The sequence below is a fragment of the Ornithorhynchus anatinus genome, chromosome 17, assembly GCF_004115215.2.
Source record: "Ornithorhynchus anatinus isolate Pmale09 chromosome 17, mOrnAna1.pri.v4, whole genome shotgun sequence".
Classification (NCBI taxonomy): Eukaryota; Metazoa; Chordata; class Mammalia; order Monotremata; family Ornithorhynchidae; genus Ornithorhynchus; species Ornithorhynchus anatinus.
The window spans coordinates 1,790,420-1,810,574 of record NC_041744.1 but is presented as its reverse complement, the minus strand read 5'-3'; the positions used below and the strand labels follow the sequence as shown (position 1 = coordinate 1,810,574).

Sequence of the window (20,155 nt, the reverse complement as noted above, 5' to 3'; positions counted from 1 at the left end):
ACATAGTAAGCGCTCAATACGACGGAATGAAGGAATGTGAGAGTACGACACAATATAACAGACACATTACTTGCCCGCAAAAAGCTTAAGTCTAGGGGTGAGACAGACATTAATATAATCCACTGCTAAAATCTCCCCGCCTGCCTTTATAGGCGTCTGCAAGCCGTCTGGCAAGAGGGGAAACTGCTCACGAGGAGCAGGGTGGCCTCGCGGATGAAGACCAGGCCAGAGAGTCAGAGGACCCGGGTTCTAATCCCGGCTTCGCCGCTCGTCTGCTGCGTGACCCTGGGCAAGTCACTTCACTTCTCTGGGCCTCAGTTTCCACGTCCGTAGAACGGGGATTAAGTCCTCCTCCCTCCGGCTTAGACCGTGAGACCCACGTGGGACAGGGGCCGTGTCCAACCTGAGGCTCTTGTATCTATTCCAGCGCTTAGCATAGTGCCAGGCACGGAGTAAGTGCTCAACAAGTAGCCCGGACCACCTTCCCTGCTGAGCCGCGGGGCCCAAACCTCCTCCTGGGGCAGGGGGGGCGGGGACCGGCTGCCCTGTGCCTCACTTATCTCTTCTGGAAAACGGGGACTCAGACTTGTAAGCCCCATTGCGGGCCATGGATTGTGTTCAATCTGATGACTCTGCATCTATCCCAGGGCTTAATATAGTGCCTGGCACATAGTGAGCGCCTAACAGATACCATTAAAAAAAATAATAAAGCAATCCAGCTATGAACCCGGGCAGTGAGGACCTAGGCAGACCCCTGCCCACTCCCTTGCCAACGGACAGCTGATGCCATGAGACGCCAATGAGAAGCAGCATGGCGTAGCGGATAGAACACGGGCCTGGGGGGGAGGTCAGAAGGTCCTCGGGGATTAGATCCTCTTCCCTCCAACTTGGACTGTGAGAGTCACGTGGGACAGGGGCCGTGTCCAACCCGAGGAACTTGTATCTAATTCAGCCACACTGCCAGGCACATAGTAAGTGCTTAACAAGTACCATTAAAAAATAGAAAAGCCAGGCCCGGACCAACTTCCCCGTCGAGCCGCGGGGCCCGAACCTCCCCCTGGGGCAGGGGGGCGGGCGCCGGCTTTTTCCGAGTTCTCCCGGGACGTTTTCGCCGGCGGAGAAGTCTCTGCGGAGTCTCCGGTTCCCGTCCCACAGCTGTTTAGCTTTCGCAGCGCTCCGGGAGCCAAACAGCTGCAGGCGGAACCGATGGCAGTTGACGCAAACTCACTGGCCCGCTCCTCCCCCCTCCACTGCTTAGTAATACAATGGCTTCGGCTCCTCTAAACCCCCCCCCGCCAGCTGGAAACGGGGTCGGGGAGGTCAAAGGGAAAGAGGATATCCTTGCTCTCCCTCTGACTTCCACTCTGTGAAAACGAGGCTCTTCCGCCTGCCCGGTTCCCGCTGCCCTCGGCCCGGCCTTAGACCGTAAGCTCCCCGAGGGCAGGGAACGGGGCGGTTGGATTCCGCTGTCCTCTCCCAGGGCCTTAGAACGGGACCGGGCTCCAGGAGGGCGGCCTGACGGCGAGATCTCCAAACCTCGGATCCCCCAAGAGCCGTCCGGCTGGCGGGCCAAGACAGCGCGGGATGGCTCCAGGTAAGAGCCGGGTCTGGGCCGGTCGCCTCTCACGGCGGAAACGGTCAAGACGTGAACGGACTCCGGAGCGGAACTAGCCCGTAGGCCGCGGAGGATGCCCGGTGGTCCAGCAAGCTGCGGAGGTACATTCCCCTACCCGAGTCCCCGGCTTGCCCACAGAGGACTCCGAGGGACGTCCCACCATCCTCTCGCCGCCATCGTCTAAATCATCTGTGTCATCTCAAGACCTCTGTCAGCTGGGCGGATACGCCGAGTCACCGGTGTCCCGACCACACCGGGCTTCCGATCGACAACGCCCACTTGACGCTCAACATTCGGCCACGAAATCGGATGACCCCGACTCATCAGAGGGGGTCCACCCAAGGCCCATCTGCCGCGCTCGTGACTGCCGTCTTCTGGGACAGGAAGCCGGAGGGTGTGGCATCTGTGTCAGGTGGAAGTGGTTTTTTTTTGGGGGGGGGGGGATGGAGGGTGAGGAGGTGACCTAATTGGAGACTGCAGCGCGGAAGCGAACGTGAAAACAGGAATGTGGCAGGAGGTGGGCCAGGCGGGAAGGGGAGAGTCAAAGCGTGCCGATCTGGAAATGGTGGAGCACCCTTCGGGGGGTCCTGGACGCTGAGGAGGAGGATGGGGATACCAATATTTGCTAACTACAAGATGGCGCCCGCGGAGAGGGCAGCCGGGACGTGGCTACGGATTTCAGCCGGAGGAAAGATAGTGGGCAAAGAACAGTAGAACCCCAAGCTCCTCAACTCTAGGTTTCAAAATAAAAATCAATGAGAACACCAAAGTAAGCTGCACAGTAAACTCGACACCAAAGTAGGGTGGACGGTAAACTCCCGGTTGTTTCGTCGCGGTCTCTGTGCCGGCCACGTGAAATGGGCTTAACGCTTTTGGTCAAACCCTGTGGGAAAGAGAAAAAGGGCGCTCCCCAGCTAGACCCTCCGTCAAGGGAGAAGAGGTTTCCGCCGCGCCAGTCACCTGACTTTGGGCAAGTCACTTGATTTCCCTGTGCCTCCCTTTCCTCGCCTGTAAAACGGGGATTCGGTGTCCGTTTCCCCTCCCAATTACATCGAGACCCACGGAAAGGGGGGGGACTGTGTCCGACTTGATGAATATCTATGTACCCCAGCATGTGACACAGTGCTTGGTGCATAATAAGCACCTAACACCAAAATTACCGTTATTACAAATCCCCCCGGTGACGAGGTGGCACCTGTGTTTCAACACTGTGCCCTCGCCTGCAGCAGACTCTGGGGCCAGAATGCTGACTTCCCGGAAGTAAAAACGTAACCGGAAAGGGGTGGTGGTGAGGGGAGGATGTCCCTTCTAGAAATAAGAGGAAAGCACAGATGACAAGTTATCCGAATCTGGACGGAAAACTTGCCAGAGAAGCAGTATGATCTAGTGGGTAGAGCATGGGCCTGGGAATCAGAAGGACCTGAGTTCCAATCCCAGCTCTGCCACCTGTCTGCAGTGTGACTTTGGCCAAGTCACTTTAACTTCTCAGTGCCTCAGTTTCCTCATCTGTAAAATGGGGTTGAAGACCGCGAGCCCCACGTGGGACACGGACTGTGTTCAACCGGATTATCTTGTCTCGACTCTGGCGCTTAGTACCGTTGAACATTTAACAAACGCCACCAAAAAAAAAAAAAAAGAGCATCCAAGAATCGGGATAACTTTGAAGTGGCTCAGGCTCCCAGACCGTTCCTCGACTCCCCAGGTTAATCTCCAGGGAAGTCGCGAGGCCCGCTCCTGAGCGTGGAGGGGTTAATCCCGGTGGCGGGGCCGCTCCAAGTCTGTTCTCTGCTCATCGGAGCACTAAATCCGTGAGCTCGGGAGAGCAGGGCGGCCAGGCCGCCGCGCCCGGGTTCTAAGTCCCGCACGGGAGGTCCGGCATTGCGGGCCTAGCCCGGGAAGCTGCCCGGGAGCAGAACGAAAAGGCAGACGGACCAGGAAACCAATCGGCGTGCTCGGTTACATCGCTCGCTCCCTCTCTCCGGTGGGAAGTCTTCCCTCCAGGAGCCGCCTTCCGGGGACCGCGAATCGACGGCCCGGCAGGGGGGTGGGCTGGGACCTCGCCCGCTCTGCCTCCCGCTGCTTCCAGCCCAGGCAGAGGAAGTCAAACTTCACCGGCTCCCATACACTGACCCTTCTCCTCTCTCCCAGGGGCTCCGTCGCATGGAGCAATCAGTGGTATTTACTGGGCGCTCCCTGCGCGCCGAGCACTGTAGTACAATTTGGGAGACGCGATCCCCGCTCTCCAGGAGCTGACGATCTAGAAGCCCCAGGGGTTCTGCACGTTCCGGCCCCCGCATGGGAGGGCACGGCGGAAATCGGCTCCCCGTGAAAGGAAGGTCCGCGCCGATTCTCGGGGACGGAAGACCGTGACGCCCTAGTTACGGAGTTCCAGCTGGAGTTCGGGACTCTGCCTGAGGAGGCTGGAGTCACGGTCCCTGCTCCTCAAAGCCCGCCAACGCTACCGCCTCGCCCGCCTGTTCGCTCTGAACACGTCGGTCGGCCCGCGCCATCTATGCTGGTGAACGACAGTTTCCCCGAACGGGCCGAAGCGGAGGGGGAACCTCGGGCAAGCCAAAGTTGCCCAAGGGGAGGTTTTCCCGGCCAAACCCAGCCGGTCCCGGACCACCTGCTGCCGAGGCGACGGTTCGGGCCTACCTTGAAAGATGCCGCGTGGCCCGAACGGAGCCGTGGGGGGCTCGAAGGAGATCGGGAGACCTGTCGACGGGCCTGGGCACGTTGGGGGCTGGGGGGGCTGGGGTCGCGGAGGGGAGTCCGGGCGGATGGGGGAAGAGATGGCTACTGGAGGGTCTGGTCTCGGGTGACTGCCGTCCCGTGAGCCTTCAAGGGGTGAGGGAGCTCACAGGCCTCTTCCTGACCCCCCCCACCCTCGGCATAGTAGCTAGAGCCCGGGCCCGAGAGGCAGAAGGTCACGGGTTCTAATCCCGGCTCCGCCACTTGTCTGCTGTGCGGCCTTGTGCGAGCCACTTCACTTCTCTGCCTCCGTTACCTCATCTGAATGGGGAGCGAGGCTGAGAGCCCCACACGGGGCAGCGACCGGGTCCAACCCGACTTGCTCGTCTCCACCCCGGCGCTTAACACGGTGCCTGGCACATAGCAAGCACTTAGCAAATACCGTCATTATTAATAAAAAAGAGCCCAGGGGCTGGGCCTCCAGGGGCTTGGCTGGCTCTGGTCAGGATAGGAAGCCTCTGACGGAGCTAACGGACAAATACATCCTACAGACAATGACTCCCACTTCTTACTGAAGGCCCATCTCCTCCAAGAGGTCTTCCCTGACTAAGCCCTCCTTTCCTCTTCTCCCACTCTCTTCTGCATCGCCCTGACTCACTCCTTTCATTCATCCCCATATCCATATCTGTAATCTGTTTATCTGTATTAACGTCTGTCTCCCCGCTAGACGGTAAGCTCGTTGTGGGCAGGGAATGTATCCGTTATATTGTTACTCAGTACTCTCCCAACCACTTAGTACGGTGAGCCCCGCACACAGTGAGCTCTCAATAAATACGACGGATTGACTGACTGACCCCCGTCTGGGAGAGCGAGCCCAGGGACCGGGCCTCGGGGGGTGGGGGGGGCTCCTTAGGGCTGAAGGTGAGGGGCGGAGCCTTGAGCGGGGCTGAAAACGGGCCGGCGAGATGTGCGGCCGAGTCCCCCGGGAGATAAGATCTGGACGGAAAGAAAACACCGGCCGCTTTCCTTCTGCGGCCTGACTTCACCGTGGGTCAGCTTTTAGACAGTGAGCCCTTTATTCGGCCCGCACCCGCCCAGCCCCCATAGAAGGCTGCCTCTCTTCTATTTTTAGGGAAATCATTTTAACTAGGATAATAATTACAGAAACGTGGACTGGAAGTTGATGACTCATCAGGAGGACAGGAAATGGGAAACTTCAAATCCTTAAAGGTAGAGCAAACAGGCCCGGCCGGGTCTCGGGTCTCGAGGCACAGGCCGAGCCTTTCACGCGTCCCGTCCGGGAAGCGGCCGGGGACCGTCCATCCATCAAAATACGGACGGTGGGGAGGGGGACGGGGCTCGGGCTTCCACCTCCCAGCCAGGGCCGGCCCCGAGTGTCTCATGGAAAATTACGAGAGTTCAGAGGAAAAAAGGAGGGAAGCGAGGGGGGGAAGAAACCCAGCCCGAACTGGTACGGTACAGTACAGGCGATGGATATTTTCGCTCGCTCTTTTCTTAACGGTACTCGTTAAGTGCTTACTAGGGGCCAGGCACCGTGTACTAAGCGCCGGGCTCATCAGATTGGACTCGGTCTTAATCCCCATTTTACAGATGAGGTAACTGAGGCCCAGAAAAGTGAAATGACTTCACCCGGGTCACTTGCCCAAGACAGAAAGAGGAGCCGGGATCAGAAGCCAGGTCCTTCCGACTCCCAGGCCCGGGCTCTAGCCACAAGGCCCTCTTGCCCTCCGCTACTGTGATGGCCAGGCGGGCCGGGAGAAAGACTGAGAGGAAACGTTCCGGTCCTGAAAGGCTTCCCCTCGAAGGGATCGGGGAGCAGTTAGGCCGGTTCACCCTCCTCACCCCGGCGGCCTGTTTCCGGATGCTTTCTCCCCGTCCCCCCGCCCAGCTTTTTCACGTGGCAGACGTAAACACAAGCCCTCGAGGGACCCCGGCACCTGGGCTCCCCACTCAATCTGAGGAGGGCTTGTGAGCCTGTGAAACAGCCTCAGAGAAACCCTTTCATCATGCTCTCGGGGAGGCCAGGAGGCCAAGGAGAAAACAGTGCCGGGCGCTGCAATCATTAAGCACGACAACACAACAACTCCTGTGGCGTTTGTTGTGGCCGGGACTGTGGATTCTGCGTCGGCCTTCTCAGCCGCACACGCGTCCACCGGGGAGCTCTTCCGTCGATGGCGTCGGTGTGGCGTCGTCTCCGGATATGGGAGACGGCTTTACGCGTGATGCTACGAAACGGAGATGCGCCCATCTCGGCCGGGGGGCGGGGGGGGGGGGGGGGGGAGGACCGGCCCCTACGTTACACCACGTGGCCCAACGCTGGCCGAGGGGCAAACCCCGGCTAGGCCCTCCGTCAGCACTTGGCGTCATGAGGCGTTATCTAGCCATCCGGCCGTCTGTCAGCCTAACTGTGGAGCAGTTGTCCCGGTGGCCAGGTGCAGAGACTTATCTTTCAGCATTGGGGGGAGCGGCGGGAAACAGAGTCCAGGGAGACCCCCCCCTCATGGGGGTCTCCCTCCTGAGCCCGGCTAGCGCCCGCAGAAGTGAGACGCCTCGGTTGACGGCGTTGAGAGGCGGCGTGGCATAATGGAGAGAGCCGGGCCTGGGGAATCAGAAGGTCATGGGTTCTAATCCTGGCTCCGCCACCTGTCTGCAAGACACTTGACTTCTCTGTGCCTCAGTAACCTCATCCATAAAATGGGGATTGTGACTGTGAGTCCCACGTGGGACCGGGATTGTGTTGAACCCCATTTGCTTGTATTCACCCTGGCACTTAGGACGCTCCCCGACGCACAACAAGCGCTCGACAAACATAATAATAATAATGATTAGGACGCTCGGCTCTGGAGGGCCGCAGCTGGGGCGGTTACCAGTCTCCGGGCGGGACGGGGACCCCTTTTCGGTTGGAAAGGAAGGGGCTGTAGCTCGCTGATTTAACCCGGCCCCGCGGAAGATCTGAAGGGCTGCAATCCTCTTCCACAACAACTGTTTTGGCAAACCCCCCTAGGTTCCAACAAATATTAAACTGTGCTTTGCCATTTGTCTGAGGAATCTGCATTAATAAACATGAAGAAGAACACTTCTACCTCCCACTCGCAATGACAGGACCAAACAAAGACCAGCTGTACTCATCAATGGGTCCTTGTTCAGCGCATAAAGGCTAATTACATTTCACTTCAAGCCTCCGCACGGAAAACTTCACTGCTGCCGTCACGTCACATCGAGCGCCCGCCACCCCGGCGGACGCGCGGCGAGCCTCGCTCGCCATCGGTTCCGCTGCCCACCGCCCAGGTGCGGCTCTACCTCGGGCCCGGGCTGAACCGTAGGCCTCCGGGGTGGGCGGTCTGTCCCCGAGCGGTGCTCCCGGCCGAGGCCCGGGCCCCGCAGCGGACGCTCGGGGCCGGACCGTCCGCGACCCCACTGCCGGGGGGGGTGGCCTGGGCACACGTGGACCCCCGGAGCACCACGGTGGAAGAAGCCGGGGCCCGGGATGGGGTCGAGCGCCCGGAAACAGAGGGGACGGGCTCCCATCGCCCCGGGGAGCGGCCCGGGGCCGAGCCACTGGCGTCCGGAGGGTTGGAGGGGGCCGGAAGGCCGCCGCGGGCCCATTCCAGGAACCCCGCGGCCCCGTGGCGGGAGCCCTAGCCGGCTCCGGCCTGCCCGAGGGCTTCCGCTCCTGCCCGGCCTCCACCAGCTGGGACCGGTCCTGGGGGCCGGAGCCGGGACTGAGGCACCTCGAGAGGGCCGAGGGCAACAGGGGAGGGGTCATCCGGGGGAACGATGCGTGCGGAGGGGAGGAGGCGGCCTAACCCGCCTCCCCGAGGTCCGCGGCGGGGGTTCAGTGCAGCGGCACGCACGTGTGGGCGGGGACTCTGACGGCCAATGTGGAGCTGGGCGGGTCAGGTATTCTCACCCCTCGCGACCCTCGCGTGGCACAGAGTGCGTGCGAGTGTATGTGTGTGTCTCCCCGTCCCCCTCTGCCCCAACCTTCTTCCGCCCCCGCCAAGCGGCCCAGATGAGCAACCGTGGCAGTAGGAGGGGGCCGGGCGGAGGAGCAGACCGCGAGAAGCTGGATGTGGGTGAAGCCAGGACCGGCGCGGCCAACGAGCGGACCAGCGCGGGAAGGGAAGAGGGAGCAAAGGCGCAGACTTACTTGGCAGTAGTTTCTTCATCGTATTTGGTTTTCAGGTCAAATAGTTCTGTTCGAGTTTTTTCCAGGGCTAAAAGGCAGAAAAGACGGAGGCCTCACCGACGGGATCACCCACGCAGCCCCGCCGGCGCCTAATCCCTCTGGACCCACGGCTCGGCTCGCTCTCGCCGCTCCCACCTGGGAGGCTCCGTCTGGGACGGGGGCTCCCCGAGACGCTTCAGAAAACCTTTCTGGGGGGTTTACTTCCCATCGCGAGGCCCGCGGTCTCTGCCGGGCTCTGGCTCCCCGGGAGCTACAAGAGCCCGCTTCCTTCGGGTGAAACATTAATCTCCGTTAGTTCTGGTTTGCTTGAGCAGGGAGGACGGGGCGGGGGCCGAGGGGGAGGGTGGCCCGGCACCCCGGGGGGCTGCAGCTCAGTCCAACCCAACGCTCGCCGGCGACCCCGAGGACCCTAGGCTCGGCAGTTGGGCCCCAGTGGGGCCCCTTCGGCCCTGGAGGAACCCCGGGGGCTTCACGCTGGAGGTCGGCCCGCCCTTCCAATCCCCCGGCAGGCCTTCTCCCACCAGAGGCAGCGAGGCCTAGCGAAGAGAGCACGGGCCTGGGAGTCACGGAGACCCGGATTCTAATCCCGGCTCCACCACTTGTCTGCTGGGTGACCTTGGACAAATCGCTTCGCTCCTCCGTGCTTCAGTTCCCTCCTCTGTAAAACGGGGACTGAGACTGTGAGCTCGATGTGGGACGGGGCGCCGTGACCAACCCAATTTGCTTATTTCCCCCCCAGCGCTTAGTACGGCGCCCAGCGCGCGGTAAATGCTTCCCAAATACCGCAGTTATCATTACTGTTGTTATTATGACCCCCAACCGGGCGGCTCTCTTTCTTCCCGCCCGGCAGGGAGCCGGGAGCACAGAGATCCGGGGTAAGACGGTCACCAGACTGGAAAACTGTGAGCTCCTGGGGGCAGGGTTCACGTCTATCTCCTCTGGTGTCCACTCCCAAGCCCTCGGGACAGTGCTCCGCACCCAGTAGACCCTGAGATCTCTGAGGGCACGTATCCCATCTGCCGACTCTACCGCACTCCCCCGAGCGCTCTCCGCAGCGCTGGGCACACGGCCGGCCCTGAGTCGACGCCATCCATCCCCGCTGTGGATCCGGAGGCGGTGGGGACCGGCGGGTGGTCCCCGGTGCCCATTCCCGGCTGGAGGGGCCGAGGTGCCCCGCCCAGGGGAGAGCCGTTAACACCTCTGGCCGAAAGGCGAATGGCAGGCGGGGCGAGGAGCCGAAACCTCCTCCACCCTCGGTGCCCAACCCGTGACCATCTGGCTGACGGAGAGGAGAGCCTGAGAGAACCCAACCTGTTTGCAGAGTCTGCACTTTATGCTCAGCTTCTTCCAGCTTTGAGGCGGTAGACATCTGAGTCGCTTGCAACTTCCTACGAGGAAACAGAAGAAAATGAATCGGAAAACCCGCTGTCCAGGGCGGGATGCGTTTCTCCGGGAAAAGGACTGGCCAACGGCGATCGGGTGGTCGATATCGGGGACCCAGCGAGACGGCTCTGAGAAATCACGGAGGATATCTCAGAATCAGCCCAGCAGTGAGAAGCGGCACGGCCGAGCGGAGAGAGCCCGGGCCTGGGAGTCGGAGGAACTGGGGTCTAATCCCGGCTCTGTCACTCTTTTTCTTTTTAATGGTATATGTTAAGTGCTCACCGTGTGCCAAGGACACTGTGGTGAGCACTGGGGTAGAAAGAAGCTAATCAGGATGGAGGCGGACCCTGTCCCACATGAGGCTCACAAGTCTTAACCCCCCATTTTACAGAAGAGGTGACTGAGGCCCAGAGAAGTCAAGTGACTTGCCCGAGGTCACACAGCAGACAAGCGGAAGGGCCGGGGTTAGAACCCAGGTCCTTCCGACTCCCAGGCCCGTCCTCCATCCGCCGGGCAACCCCGCTTCACTTCTCTCTGTGACCTCGGGCAAGTCACCTGACTTTTCTGGGCCTCAGTTTCCTCACTGGTCAAATGGTGTTTGGCTCCCTGTAGTCTTTCCTACTTACAACTGTGAACCCCGAGTGAGGAAGGCACTGTGTCCGATTTGATGACCTTGGATCTACCCCGATGCTCAGGACAGCGCTTGGCACCCAGTAAGTGTTTAACAAATACCATGATAACAGGGATTGTCGTTATTATTGTTATTAATAATTAATTAGGGCCCCTTCTCTTCAACATCCATTTCAAGTGAAGCCCACAGTTGGCCGGCTCAGCCCCGAGGCCGTTGCCATTCTTTCGACCATTTGGGTGGGGAAGACGAAACTCCCCGAACTCGGGTTCCCCGACGGGCACAACTCCCTCACCGTTGCCCAGCCGGGTGCGGAACCGTGCTGATCGGCCGCCCGACAGCCGAGGTTAAAAAGACAGAAGCCTCCCAGCTTCCCGAGCCTTTCTCAAAGGGCGCGAGCCCGGCTCCCATTTTGGGGCCGGCGGGAGCTTCGAGATTTGGCGTGAGCGCCGCTCGCGGGGGCTTGGCTGCCGGCGACTCTGGTGGCGGGGGGCAAAGGCCACTCCTCCTCCGCAGAGCCGCCCGTCCCGAGTGCTGTGAGCCCCGTGGCCGAGGCCAACGCCCAGGTGACCCCACGGATGGGGGAAAGGTTGGGGCCCCCGGGTGTGTCGGGGGGGGGGGGGGGGGTGACCCGGTGACCAAGAGGAAGTCGGCCCCCGCCCTGCATTCGCCACCTGGTTTGGCTCCCTGGTTGGAAACTCTTCCGCTGTGGCTGCTTGGGGTCAGAGTGGAGGGGCAGAGAGGATTCTGGCGCCGAACAAAGATCCTAGCCTGATTCTGTGCTTATTGGGTCATTGGTGGGTGGAGGGGAGAGGCGGGGGGGGGGGGGGGGGGGGTCACTGAGGAATGGGGTCCTGTTGATAAAACGGAATAGGAAAATGGGATTTTTCTTCTCGCCGCCCTTCTCTCCCACCTCCCTTCTCCCTCCAAACCTGGCCTCCTGTTCGGAACTTCACCCCTTCACACACACACTTTCTTTCTTTCTCTCTCTCTCTGCCCCCGCCCCCAAACCCTCCCCCCTCCTCTCACCTCTCTTTCTCTGCAAAGTCATTTTGTAACTTCTGTTCCTTTTCGAGAGCTATGTTCTCGGCTTGGCTCTTCAGCGTCTGTTCATAGTCTCGGATCTTCTCTTTAAGTGCTTTTATCGTAACCTCTGCAGAAGGGGAGAGAAGCCGAGAGGAGGAGACGGGTGGCCCCGGGTGCCCCTCCGGCCCGAGGCTCGGTCGCCCGGCCGGGTCGCCGGGCTTTAAACTCTAGCTCCTCAGCCCTGACACAAAATCAATGGCTACGAGTCCCGGCGGAGGCCTTTCACTCCCTAAACGTTAAATTGAACTCTAAACGTCGAGGTGGAGAAGGATCAATGGATTTTTCTGGGAAGCGGAGCTGGGGTTTCTGTAACCCGACTGAAGGAGGAAACACAATCGATGGGGAGAACACGCCACCGTCTTCGTCGGTGAGCCGAAGAGCGGGCCCCCGCCGGGAGGAGATGAATGCCGTTCTGGCGCAGCTCTGGGCCTCCCCCCTCTTCCCGTCCCCTTCCCCGGAAGCTGTCGGTTCACCGCCTGGCGAGCGCTGGCGGGACTGAGCCACGGGCACAGCCCGGGAGACGCCCGGACCGCCCGCCGAGGCGCTCTTCTCTCGGGGCCCGGCTACCGTCCCACCCGGAGCGGTGGCCCAGTGAAGGGCCCGTCTGATTTGGCAGGAGCACCGGACTAGGTGCCGGGCATCTCTGAGTCACTGCCGTCGTCGGCCTGCTTGGAACCCGGGGGCAGACCGCCCGGCCAGCGGGCCGGGGTGTGGCCGGGCGTCGGTGCCCGGACTCTGATCCCGGCTCGGCCGCTTGCCTGCCGTGTGACCTCTGGCAAGTCACTCGGCTTCTTGGTTCCCTCCTCGGTAAAATGGGGATACGCCGGGAGCCCCGGGTGGGGCGGGGAATCGGGTGCAACCTGATGATCTTGTATCGACTCCAGCTCTCGGTACAGTGCTAGGGGGTTTAGCGAGCGCCCAACGAAGACCGCGGTTACCGGGGGCCGTCGGCAGAGGCCGCTCGGGGCGGCCGGTCCCGCCGGAGGAGAAAGCGGGTCGACCCTACGACCCCATCCCTGCGGCAACGGCCCCAGATGAGGATCGGCACTAAGACGGATCGGCATCCTTCCCCGACTTCCCACGGAAAGACCTCATTAATGACGGCGGGAGGAGGGGAGGGGGAGCGTCGCCATCCACGGGGCCTCGGAGGGTTGGGAACACGATTCAGGTCGGCTAATCGCCGGCAGGGCTGGGCTGCAGCCAAGACTTGTCCCCCGAAATAGGTTAGCGGTAAAAGGCCCCCGCTCGAGGAAGCTCCGCTGACGGTCCTTGGCTGTGAAAGTGACGGTACGATCGGCTGTGAGAAAGGCAACCGTCTGGACTCGTCCTGCTGGTGTTCCAAGGACGATGGGCGGATAATAGACGGTCAATCCCGGCCGAGGGAGGAGAAGGGAGAGCTGCCCGGGCATGACGAACCCGGGAGCTTTCCGGGGGACGGAAACGGGTCTCTAGCCCCGACCCCATCCGGCCGAATACGGCGGGCGAGTGAAAATGTCTCCCCAGCGGTTGACTTGGGAGAGTCTCAAATGTCTCCACAAAATGCTCGGGCCTTTAGGCCTAACTCTTTTTACCCTGGAAACACTGCTTTTTTGGAAAAAAGGAGCAGAAATGTGTACGGACCATTAGGGCTCCTTCACGGTTCAGAAGGCAGTGAGTATTTCAGTCACAGTGAAATAGACTGAAGCAAAACCTGGTTTGAGAAACATTTGCCAATGGAAATGTTGAGGCTGATGGATAATAACGGATGGCTGATTTAAAAAGGTTTGCCTTCGCTCTGATTCCTCCCAAATCCGTTCAGTCGTATCTACTGAGCGCTTACCGTGCGCAGAGCTCTGTACTGAGCGCTTGACGGAAACCACCGCGGCTTACGCAGAGACCTCCGGGAGCCACCGCGTCCAGCTCTGACCCGATCGGCCTCTGAGCAATGACCGGGAGGAAGGGAAGGAGGAAACGTCTAGGTAGAGGGGCAGCGTGACCCAGTGGGAAAGGCCTGGGGCCCGGGAGTCAGAGGACCTGGGTTTTAATCCCGGCTCCACTAGATGCCTGCTGGGTGATCTTGGGCACGTCACTTCAATTCTCTGGGCCTCGGTTTCCTCACCTGTAACAGCACAGTAAGCGCTTAATAAATATGACTGGCTGACCGAGCTGCCAACCTGGAGGGAGAGGCTCTCTGGGCAGCTCCTCCGCTATCTTCAAATGGCTCCCTCTGCCAATCCGCTGGGAGGGATGTGTCCCAGATTCGCGAGCCCAGAGACTCCCCCCCTTTTATGAGGCATCCGTTAGGTACTTACTATGCGCCAGCCACCGTACGAAGCGCTGGGGTAGATACAAGCTAATCGGGACGGACACAGTCCGTCCCCCACGTGGGGCTCACAGTCTTCAACCTCATTTTACAGACGAGCTATCTGAGACTCCTCAGAAAATAGAAGTGGCTTGGCCAAGGTCACCCAACAGACCAGTGGTGGAGCTGGGATCAGAACCCCGGTCCTTCTGACTCCCAGGTCCGTGCTTCTCCACTCGGCCACGCTGCTTCTCTTCTACCCCGGGGGGCCGCCTCACGTCCGGGGCTCCCCGAACCAAGGGGCCTGGCTTGTCCGTAGGGGTCCGAAACAGTCATCGGGGAGGTGTGCTGACCAGTCCCCCACGCCCTGCGGCGACGTCAGGGGTCAGGTAAGTGAACCGTGCCTCCTCTCCTCCCCACTTCCTGGGACCATATCAGTTACCCCCGGCTGGAAGGTCTTCCCCAGCTCAGTCCCAAGACCCGGGCCCGTGGAAGTCACTGCCAGGGCACTCGCCCACCCGACTTCCGGGCCTCGGAAACGCATTTCCCTGACCGGTCGGAAAACCTCAGGCGCTCTGCCCTCCTGGGGGGGGCCCCCTCCCCTGAGGGAAATCCTTGCACCCCGTGAGCGACGCCAACGGGCACGGGCCAACGGGGAGACGGCGGTGTGCCGACGTGACGGCCGTCACGTCCGCACGGCTGGACGGGCGAGGCCCTCTGATCTCCGGACGCCGCGGGCTGGGGAGGCAGATCCCATCACGTGACGACTGGGGAAGATCGTCAAGAAGGCTGATCTGGCCCGTCCGGCGGCAGTAAAACTACCCGGAGCTTCCGGGGTGGATGAGAACTCTCCCTTCCGAATATCAAAGCGGCTTCCCGCCTATGCTGTCATCGTCCTCCTTTCCTCGGGTGCCGGCCCCGCCCTGGCCGCCCGAAATGTAATTAAGGCCAGTCCCTACAGCTTGTGGAAGGCAACGGACGACTCGGGGGACGGGAGAAGGGCGGGAGGGAGGGAAAAAGGGAACGAGGAAGGGAGAGAGGGCCACGTCCCGACCTACCTTGATTCTTCACTTCTGCGAACTCCTTGTTGTATTCCTCGAGAGTTTCCCTAAGTTTCTGGTTCTCGGTCTCAATATCGTGCATGCGCTGAACCTTGAGCTGCAGCTGCTGTCCGAGATCCAGGGCTGGGACCGGATCTGCACGCACCGGCGGTGGGGAAGGGGGGGGGGGGGGGAACGAGAGGCGGGGAGAGAGAAAGAGGGAGAAGGAGAGCGGAAGAAGGGGAAGATGGGAGAGAGGAAGGGAGAGACAGAGAGAGAGGAGAAGGTGGGGAGAGGAGGGAAAAGGGGGAAGGGGTAGATAGGGAGAGGGGGAGAAGGGGAGAGAGAGAGACATCAACCCCGAGCCTTTCTTTACTACGTTGGGAATTGTTTCCGCTTGGGAATCGTTTCCGGCTCCCTGGGGGGGGCTTCCAAGGAGGGGCCGAGGGAGGCGACCGCAGGGCCGGGGGGAGACCCGCACCCGGCTACGGCTGCCCGAGCCAGAACCGGGTCTCGAATCCGGTTGGGGCCCAACTGCAGCTCTGACACACCCGCCCGCTACTGCCTATCGTCTTCTATTGGACTCTCCCGAACGCTGGAGAGGGCGCTCTCTACAATCAACCGATGGCATCTGTCGACCGTTCACCGAGTGCGGAGCGCTCTCCTCGGCGCTTGGGACAGTACGGGACCACAGAGCTGGTAGACCCGTTCCCTGGGCACAACGTGCTTACTGTACGCTCCTTGACAGCAGGGCTCGTATCTACACACCCTACTGCACTCTCCCAAATGCTCAGCACACCGTTCTGTCCACAGGAGAAAGTACGTCCTTGAGGGCAGGGAGGGTGTCTATTAACGCTACCGACCTCTCCTCGGTGCTTAGTGTAATGCTCTGCACCCAGCAGACTGAAGTTCCCTGGGGACAGCCATCGCGTCCACTCCGTCTATAATAATGTTGGTATCCGTTAAGCGCTCGCTATGTGCCGAGCACCGTTCTAAGCGCTGGGGTAGACACAGGGGAATCAGGTTGCCCCACGTGGGGCTCCCCGTCTGAATCCCCATTTGACAGATGAGGGAACTGAGGCACCGAGAAGTGAGGCGACTTGCCCAAAGTCACACGGCCGACAAGGGGCCGAGCCGGGATTATCACCCTCGGCTGACTGCTCGGGATAGTGCTCCGCACGCCACAGACCGTAACCTTCTCAAGAGCAGGGGTCGTGTCTACCTGCTCTACTGCGCTCTGCCAAGCGCTCAGTACAGTTCTCTACTTCGCGCTTGCCCTCTATTCACCCCGCCCTCAGCCCCACAGCACTTATGTACATATCTGTACATCCGATTAAAATGGTGGTATTTGTTAAGCGCTTACTCTGTGCAAAGCACTGTTCTAAGCGCTGGGGGGGGGAGGGTACAGGGTGATCAGGTTTACAAGGTCACAGTTTTAATCCCCATTTTACAGTTGAGGTAACCGAGGCACAGAGAAGTTAAGCGACTTGCCCAAAGTCACACAGCTGGCAACCGGCATCCGATTAGACCGTAAGCCCGTCACTGGGCAGGGATCGTCTCTATCTGTTGCCGAACTGTATATTCCAAGCGCTTAGTACACCGCTCTGCACGTAGCAAGCGCTCAGTAAATACTATCGAATCAAGTGAATCAATCTGTAATGCATTTTAATGTCTTCCTCTCCCTCTAGACCGAAAACTCCTTGAGGACAGGGAATATGTCTACCAACTCTTTCGTCGTATTCTCCCAGGTGCTCAGTGTCCTGCGCGCAGTGAGTGCTCAATAAATAGGGTTGATCGCACCCAGGAGGTGCTCAAAAAATGGTGCCGACGGGTGAGTGGCACGGATCCGCCGTGCCGGCGGGATCTTTGCCGCGGAGTCAAGCAGGGATCAGACCCGTGGGGCGTAGGGGGTGCCGTGTTTCGGAACGATGGCGAGACACTCGGGCCACGGGGTGGGGGCAGGCGGGAACGGATGTCACCAAGCGCCCGGGTTACAAGAGGGGCCGGGGCCCCGGCGGCGGGGGCAGGCGTGCCCGGTGGAGGCGGCCAAGCCGTGCCCTCTCCAGCCCGGCTCGGCGCCGTTAATGAAAAAGCGGGGCTTGCCGCCCCGCGCTAACCGGACGGACTCTGCCCTCACAGTGATCCGAGTTAGACCGAATCACCGGCACAGAACGGCAGAGCCCGGCTGTCAGCCCTCGGGGGCGGAGCGGCTCCGAGTTCCGGGGGGCAACCGGGCTCCCTCAGCGAGCTGGGGGCTGCCCGGCGCTCCTCTCTCGCCGGCCAGGAGAGTTGCCATCGGGCCCCGTCGACGGGGGCGGGGGAGCGTCTCCCGCGACCGACCCCGGCCGCCACCCAAAAATCCCTCCCCGCCGGTCGTCCTCCCGTCTCTGCTCCGGAGAGGCCGGACACCTCGCCGGTCTCCGAACAGACACCGGTTCCCCGGCCTCGAGTCGGCAGGGATCGCAGCGGCCCACGGTGTTCCGAAGCCAACAGTCGCTGGATCTCGTATCGAATCCTCAACGCTCCCCCGCCCCCTACCCAGAGGACGGCGTTTGCCGGCGCAAACTCTCTCGGGCTCATAACTGTTCCCCGGGACACCGGGCCGTCACGTATTTCTCTCCGTCCTCCACGGAGGCTCGGCGTGGAGGCGGCCTAACTGGTCGGAAGAGCAAAGAACGCAGGGGCCGCCGAAACCCCTTCCCGCCTTAACTCGGGCGCAGTTGAGCGGCTCAACGCCTGGAGCGTTCGGATCTTGTTTTGGGAGATGTAAAAGGCGTTGCTAAAGTACCTGTTGGGCTTAATTTTTATTACTGGTATTAAAGGAACAGCTAATTACCCCGTGACAACATAATGGCTGCGGCGTGTTGGGGCTGGAACGGGAAACAATGGCTGCCGGCCCCTGCCAAACCCCAACCTGCACGCTCCGGCTCGGGAATCCCGGCTCTCCGCCTCTTAACGACTTCCAACGCCGCCTCGGCGCCACGCGGGGCCGAGCCCTCTCCCGGGAGCGGCCGTCCCCGGACCTCGGCCTCCGCCGGGCGGGCCCGGGAGGCGCGGGGGTCCCGGCGGGGCCGGGCCCGCGGGCCGCCGGGCTCCCCGTCCGACGTGTCCGCACGCGCTCCTCCCGCGTGACGCGCTCCGTGACCGTCGAGCCCTTCCGGGGCGTCGCTCCCCTGCCGGGCGCTTAACGGTTCAGTGGTTAATCCCCGCGGCCCCTTGGAGGCCGGCGGCGATCGCGCACCTGACCCGGGGAAGCCGAGGAGGAGCAGACGACCGCGTCGCCGTCGCCGCCCCGGTTTATCTGGCGTGCCTCCCGAGGAGTCCCCCGCAACCCACCGCCGCCGCTCTGCACATGTAAGCGCTCAATAAATACTACTGAACGAACGAATGAACTTCCAAGCGCTTAGCATGGTGCTCCGCACACAGCGAGCGCTCGATAAATACCACCGATCGGTTGATCGACTGATGTGCAACTGTCTCCCTAGCGAGGCCGTGAGCCGCTTGAGGATGGGGACTGTAATGAATAATCATAATTATGGCATTTGTTAAGCGCTTATTATGTGCCAAGCACTGTTCTAAGCGCTGGGGTGGATACAAGGGGATCAGGTTGTCCCACGTGGGGCGCACAGTCTTCACCCCCATTTTACAGATGAGGTAACCGAGGCACAGAGAATAACAATGTTGGTATTTGTCAAGCGCTTACTACGTGCAGAGCACCGTTCTAAGCGCCGGGGTAGACACGGGGGAACCAGGTTGTCCCACGTGGGGCTCGCAGTCTCCATCCCCATTTTACAGATGAGGTGACCGAGGCACAGAGAAGCGAAGGGACTCGCCCACGGTCACACAGCTGACAAGGGGCCGAGCTGGGATTCGAACTCGTGACCTCCGACTCCCAAGCCCGTGCGCTCTTTCCGCTGAGCCACGCTGAAGTAAAGTGGCTTGCCCGAGGTCGCACAGCGGACAGGCGGCGGAGTCGGGATTCGAACCCACGGCCTCCCACTCCCCAGGCCGGGCTCCTTCCACCGAGCCACGTTGCTTCTCTGTGTACTCTCCCGTATGCTCCCCCATGTGCTCAGTACAGCGCCCCGCACACGGCAGGCACTCAATCGACAGGACTGACCGTTCGACCGGCTGGACTGGAGGCAGTCGAAGCCGCCGTTTCCGCTGACCTTGGGGACCGGGGCTCGTTAGGACGGAGAGCTCCGGGCGTCCCGGACAGAGCCGCCGCCGAGGGCACCTCAGGAAGACGCCTAATGGATGGAGCCCGGGCCTGGGAATCACGGGACCTGGGTCCCAATCCCGTCTCCGCCGATCCGCTGCGTGGCCTTGGGCAAGTCACTTCACTTCTCCGGGCCTCAGTTCCCGCATCTGGAAAATGGGGATCGAGACCGTGTGTCTGTGTGGCCCTGGGCGAACGGCTTCACTTCTCCGGGCCTCAGTTCCCGCATCTGGAAAATGGGGATTTTAAGACCGCGAGCCCCACGTGGGATTGGGACCGTGTCCGACCCGATCTGCTCGTATCCACCGTAGCGCTCGGTACGGTGCTCGGCACATTACAGGCACTGAACAAATACCGCTCTCTCCCGAGTGCTCGGTACGGTGCTCTGCGCACAGTAAGCGCTCAGTGGGTACCACTGACCGACCGATCAGAGCTTCTCGGCGAGACGGCGTGACGGAAAACGCCACGCGACTCCTTTCCGTCTTATATTCGTCGCAGCCGTATTATAGATTCCTCATTCACATTAATGCGTCTCCCCCCTCTAGATTTTAAGATCGCTGCGGGCGGGGAACGTGTCTGCTAATTCTGCCGGACTGTGCTCTCCCGAGGGCTTAGTAGAGCGCTCTGCCCAGGGTGAGCGCTCGGGAATGCGACGCTCAGCACAGCGCCCTTCACACCCTAAGCGTTCAATAAATCCCACCGATCGATGGACTGAGTGCGCGCACATGGGGGTCCCGGCACGGCCGCCGCCCCTTGGCGGAAATTGGGGGCTTCCCCCTGCCCCCCGGCCGTCCCTTCCTCCCCCCCCGCCCCCCCCCGAGCCCGGCTCGGGTGATGACATCACGTCCCCGCGCGCGCTACTTTGCGCCGGGGCACTGGAGGCTAATGTAATCGTACGATTACATAATTAACCCAGCTGTCTCATTAAGAAAATCAACTGGAATTCAGGGCATAATTAGTCATACAGCAATTAGCATGCTGATGAGCAACTGATGAAAAGCC

General features: G+C 61.0%; 1 protein-coding gene across 5 annotated transcripts in view; it reads right to left on the bottom strand.

The window, feature by feature from the left end:
• The window catches only part of CUX1 (cut like homeobox 1), a 204,190-nt gene that overhangs the window by 64,996 nt on the left and 119,039 nt on the right, over positions 1-20,155 (bottom strand). For all 5 annotated transcript variants that reach the window (XM_029082234.2, XM_039914459.1, XM_029082236.2 and 2 more), the window contains exons 5-8: positions 14,953-15,090; positions 11,557-11,680; positions 9,828-9,904; positions 8,478-8,544 (exon numbers count right to left, since the gene is read on the bottom strand). In XM_029082234.2, the coding sequence (XP_028938067.1) occupies positions 8,478-8,544; positions 9,828-9,904; positions 11,557-11,680; positions 14,953-15,090 (406 nt within the window). The remainder of the gene's footprint in view (positions 1-8,477; positions 8,545-9,827; positions 9,905-11,556; positions 11,681-14,952; positions 15,091-20,155) is intronic.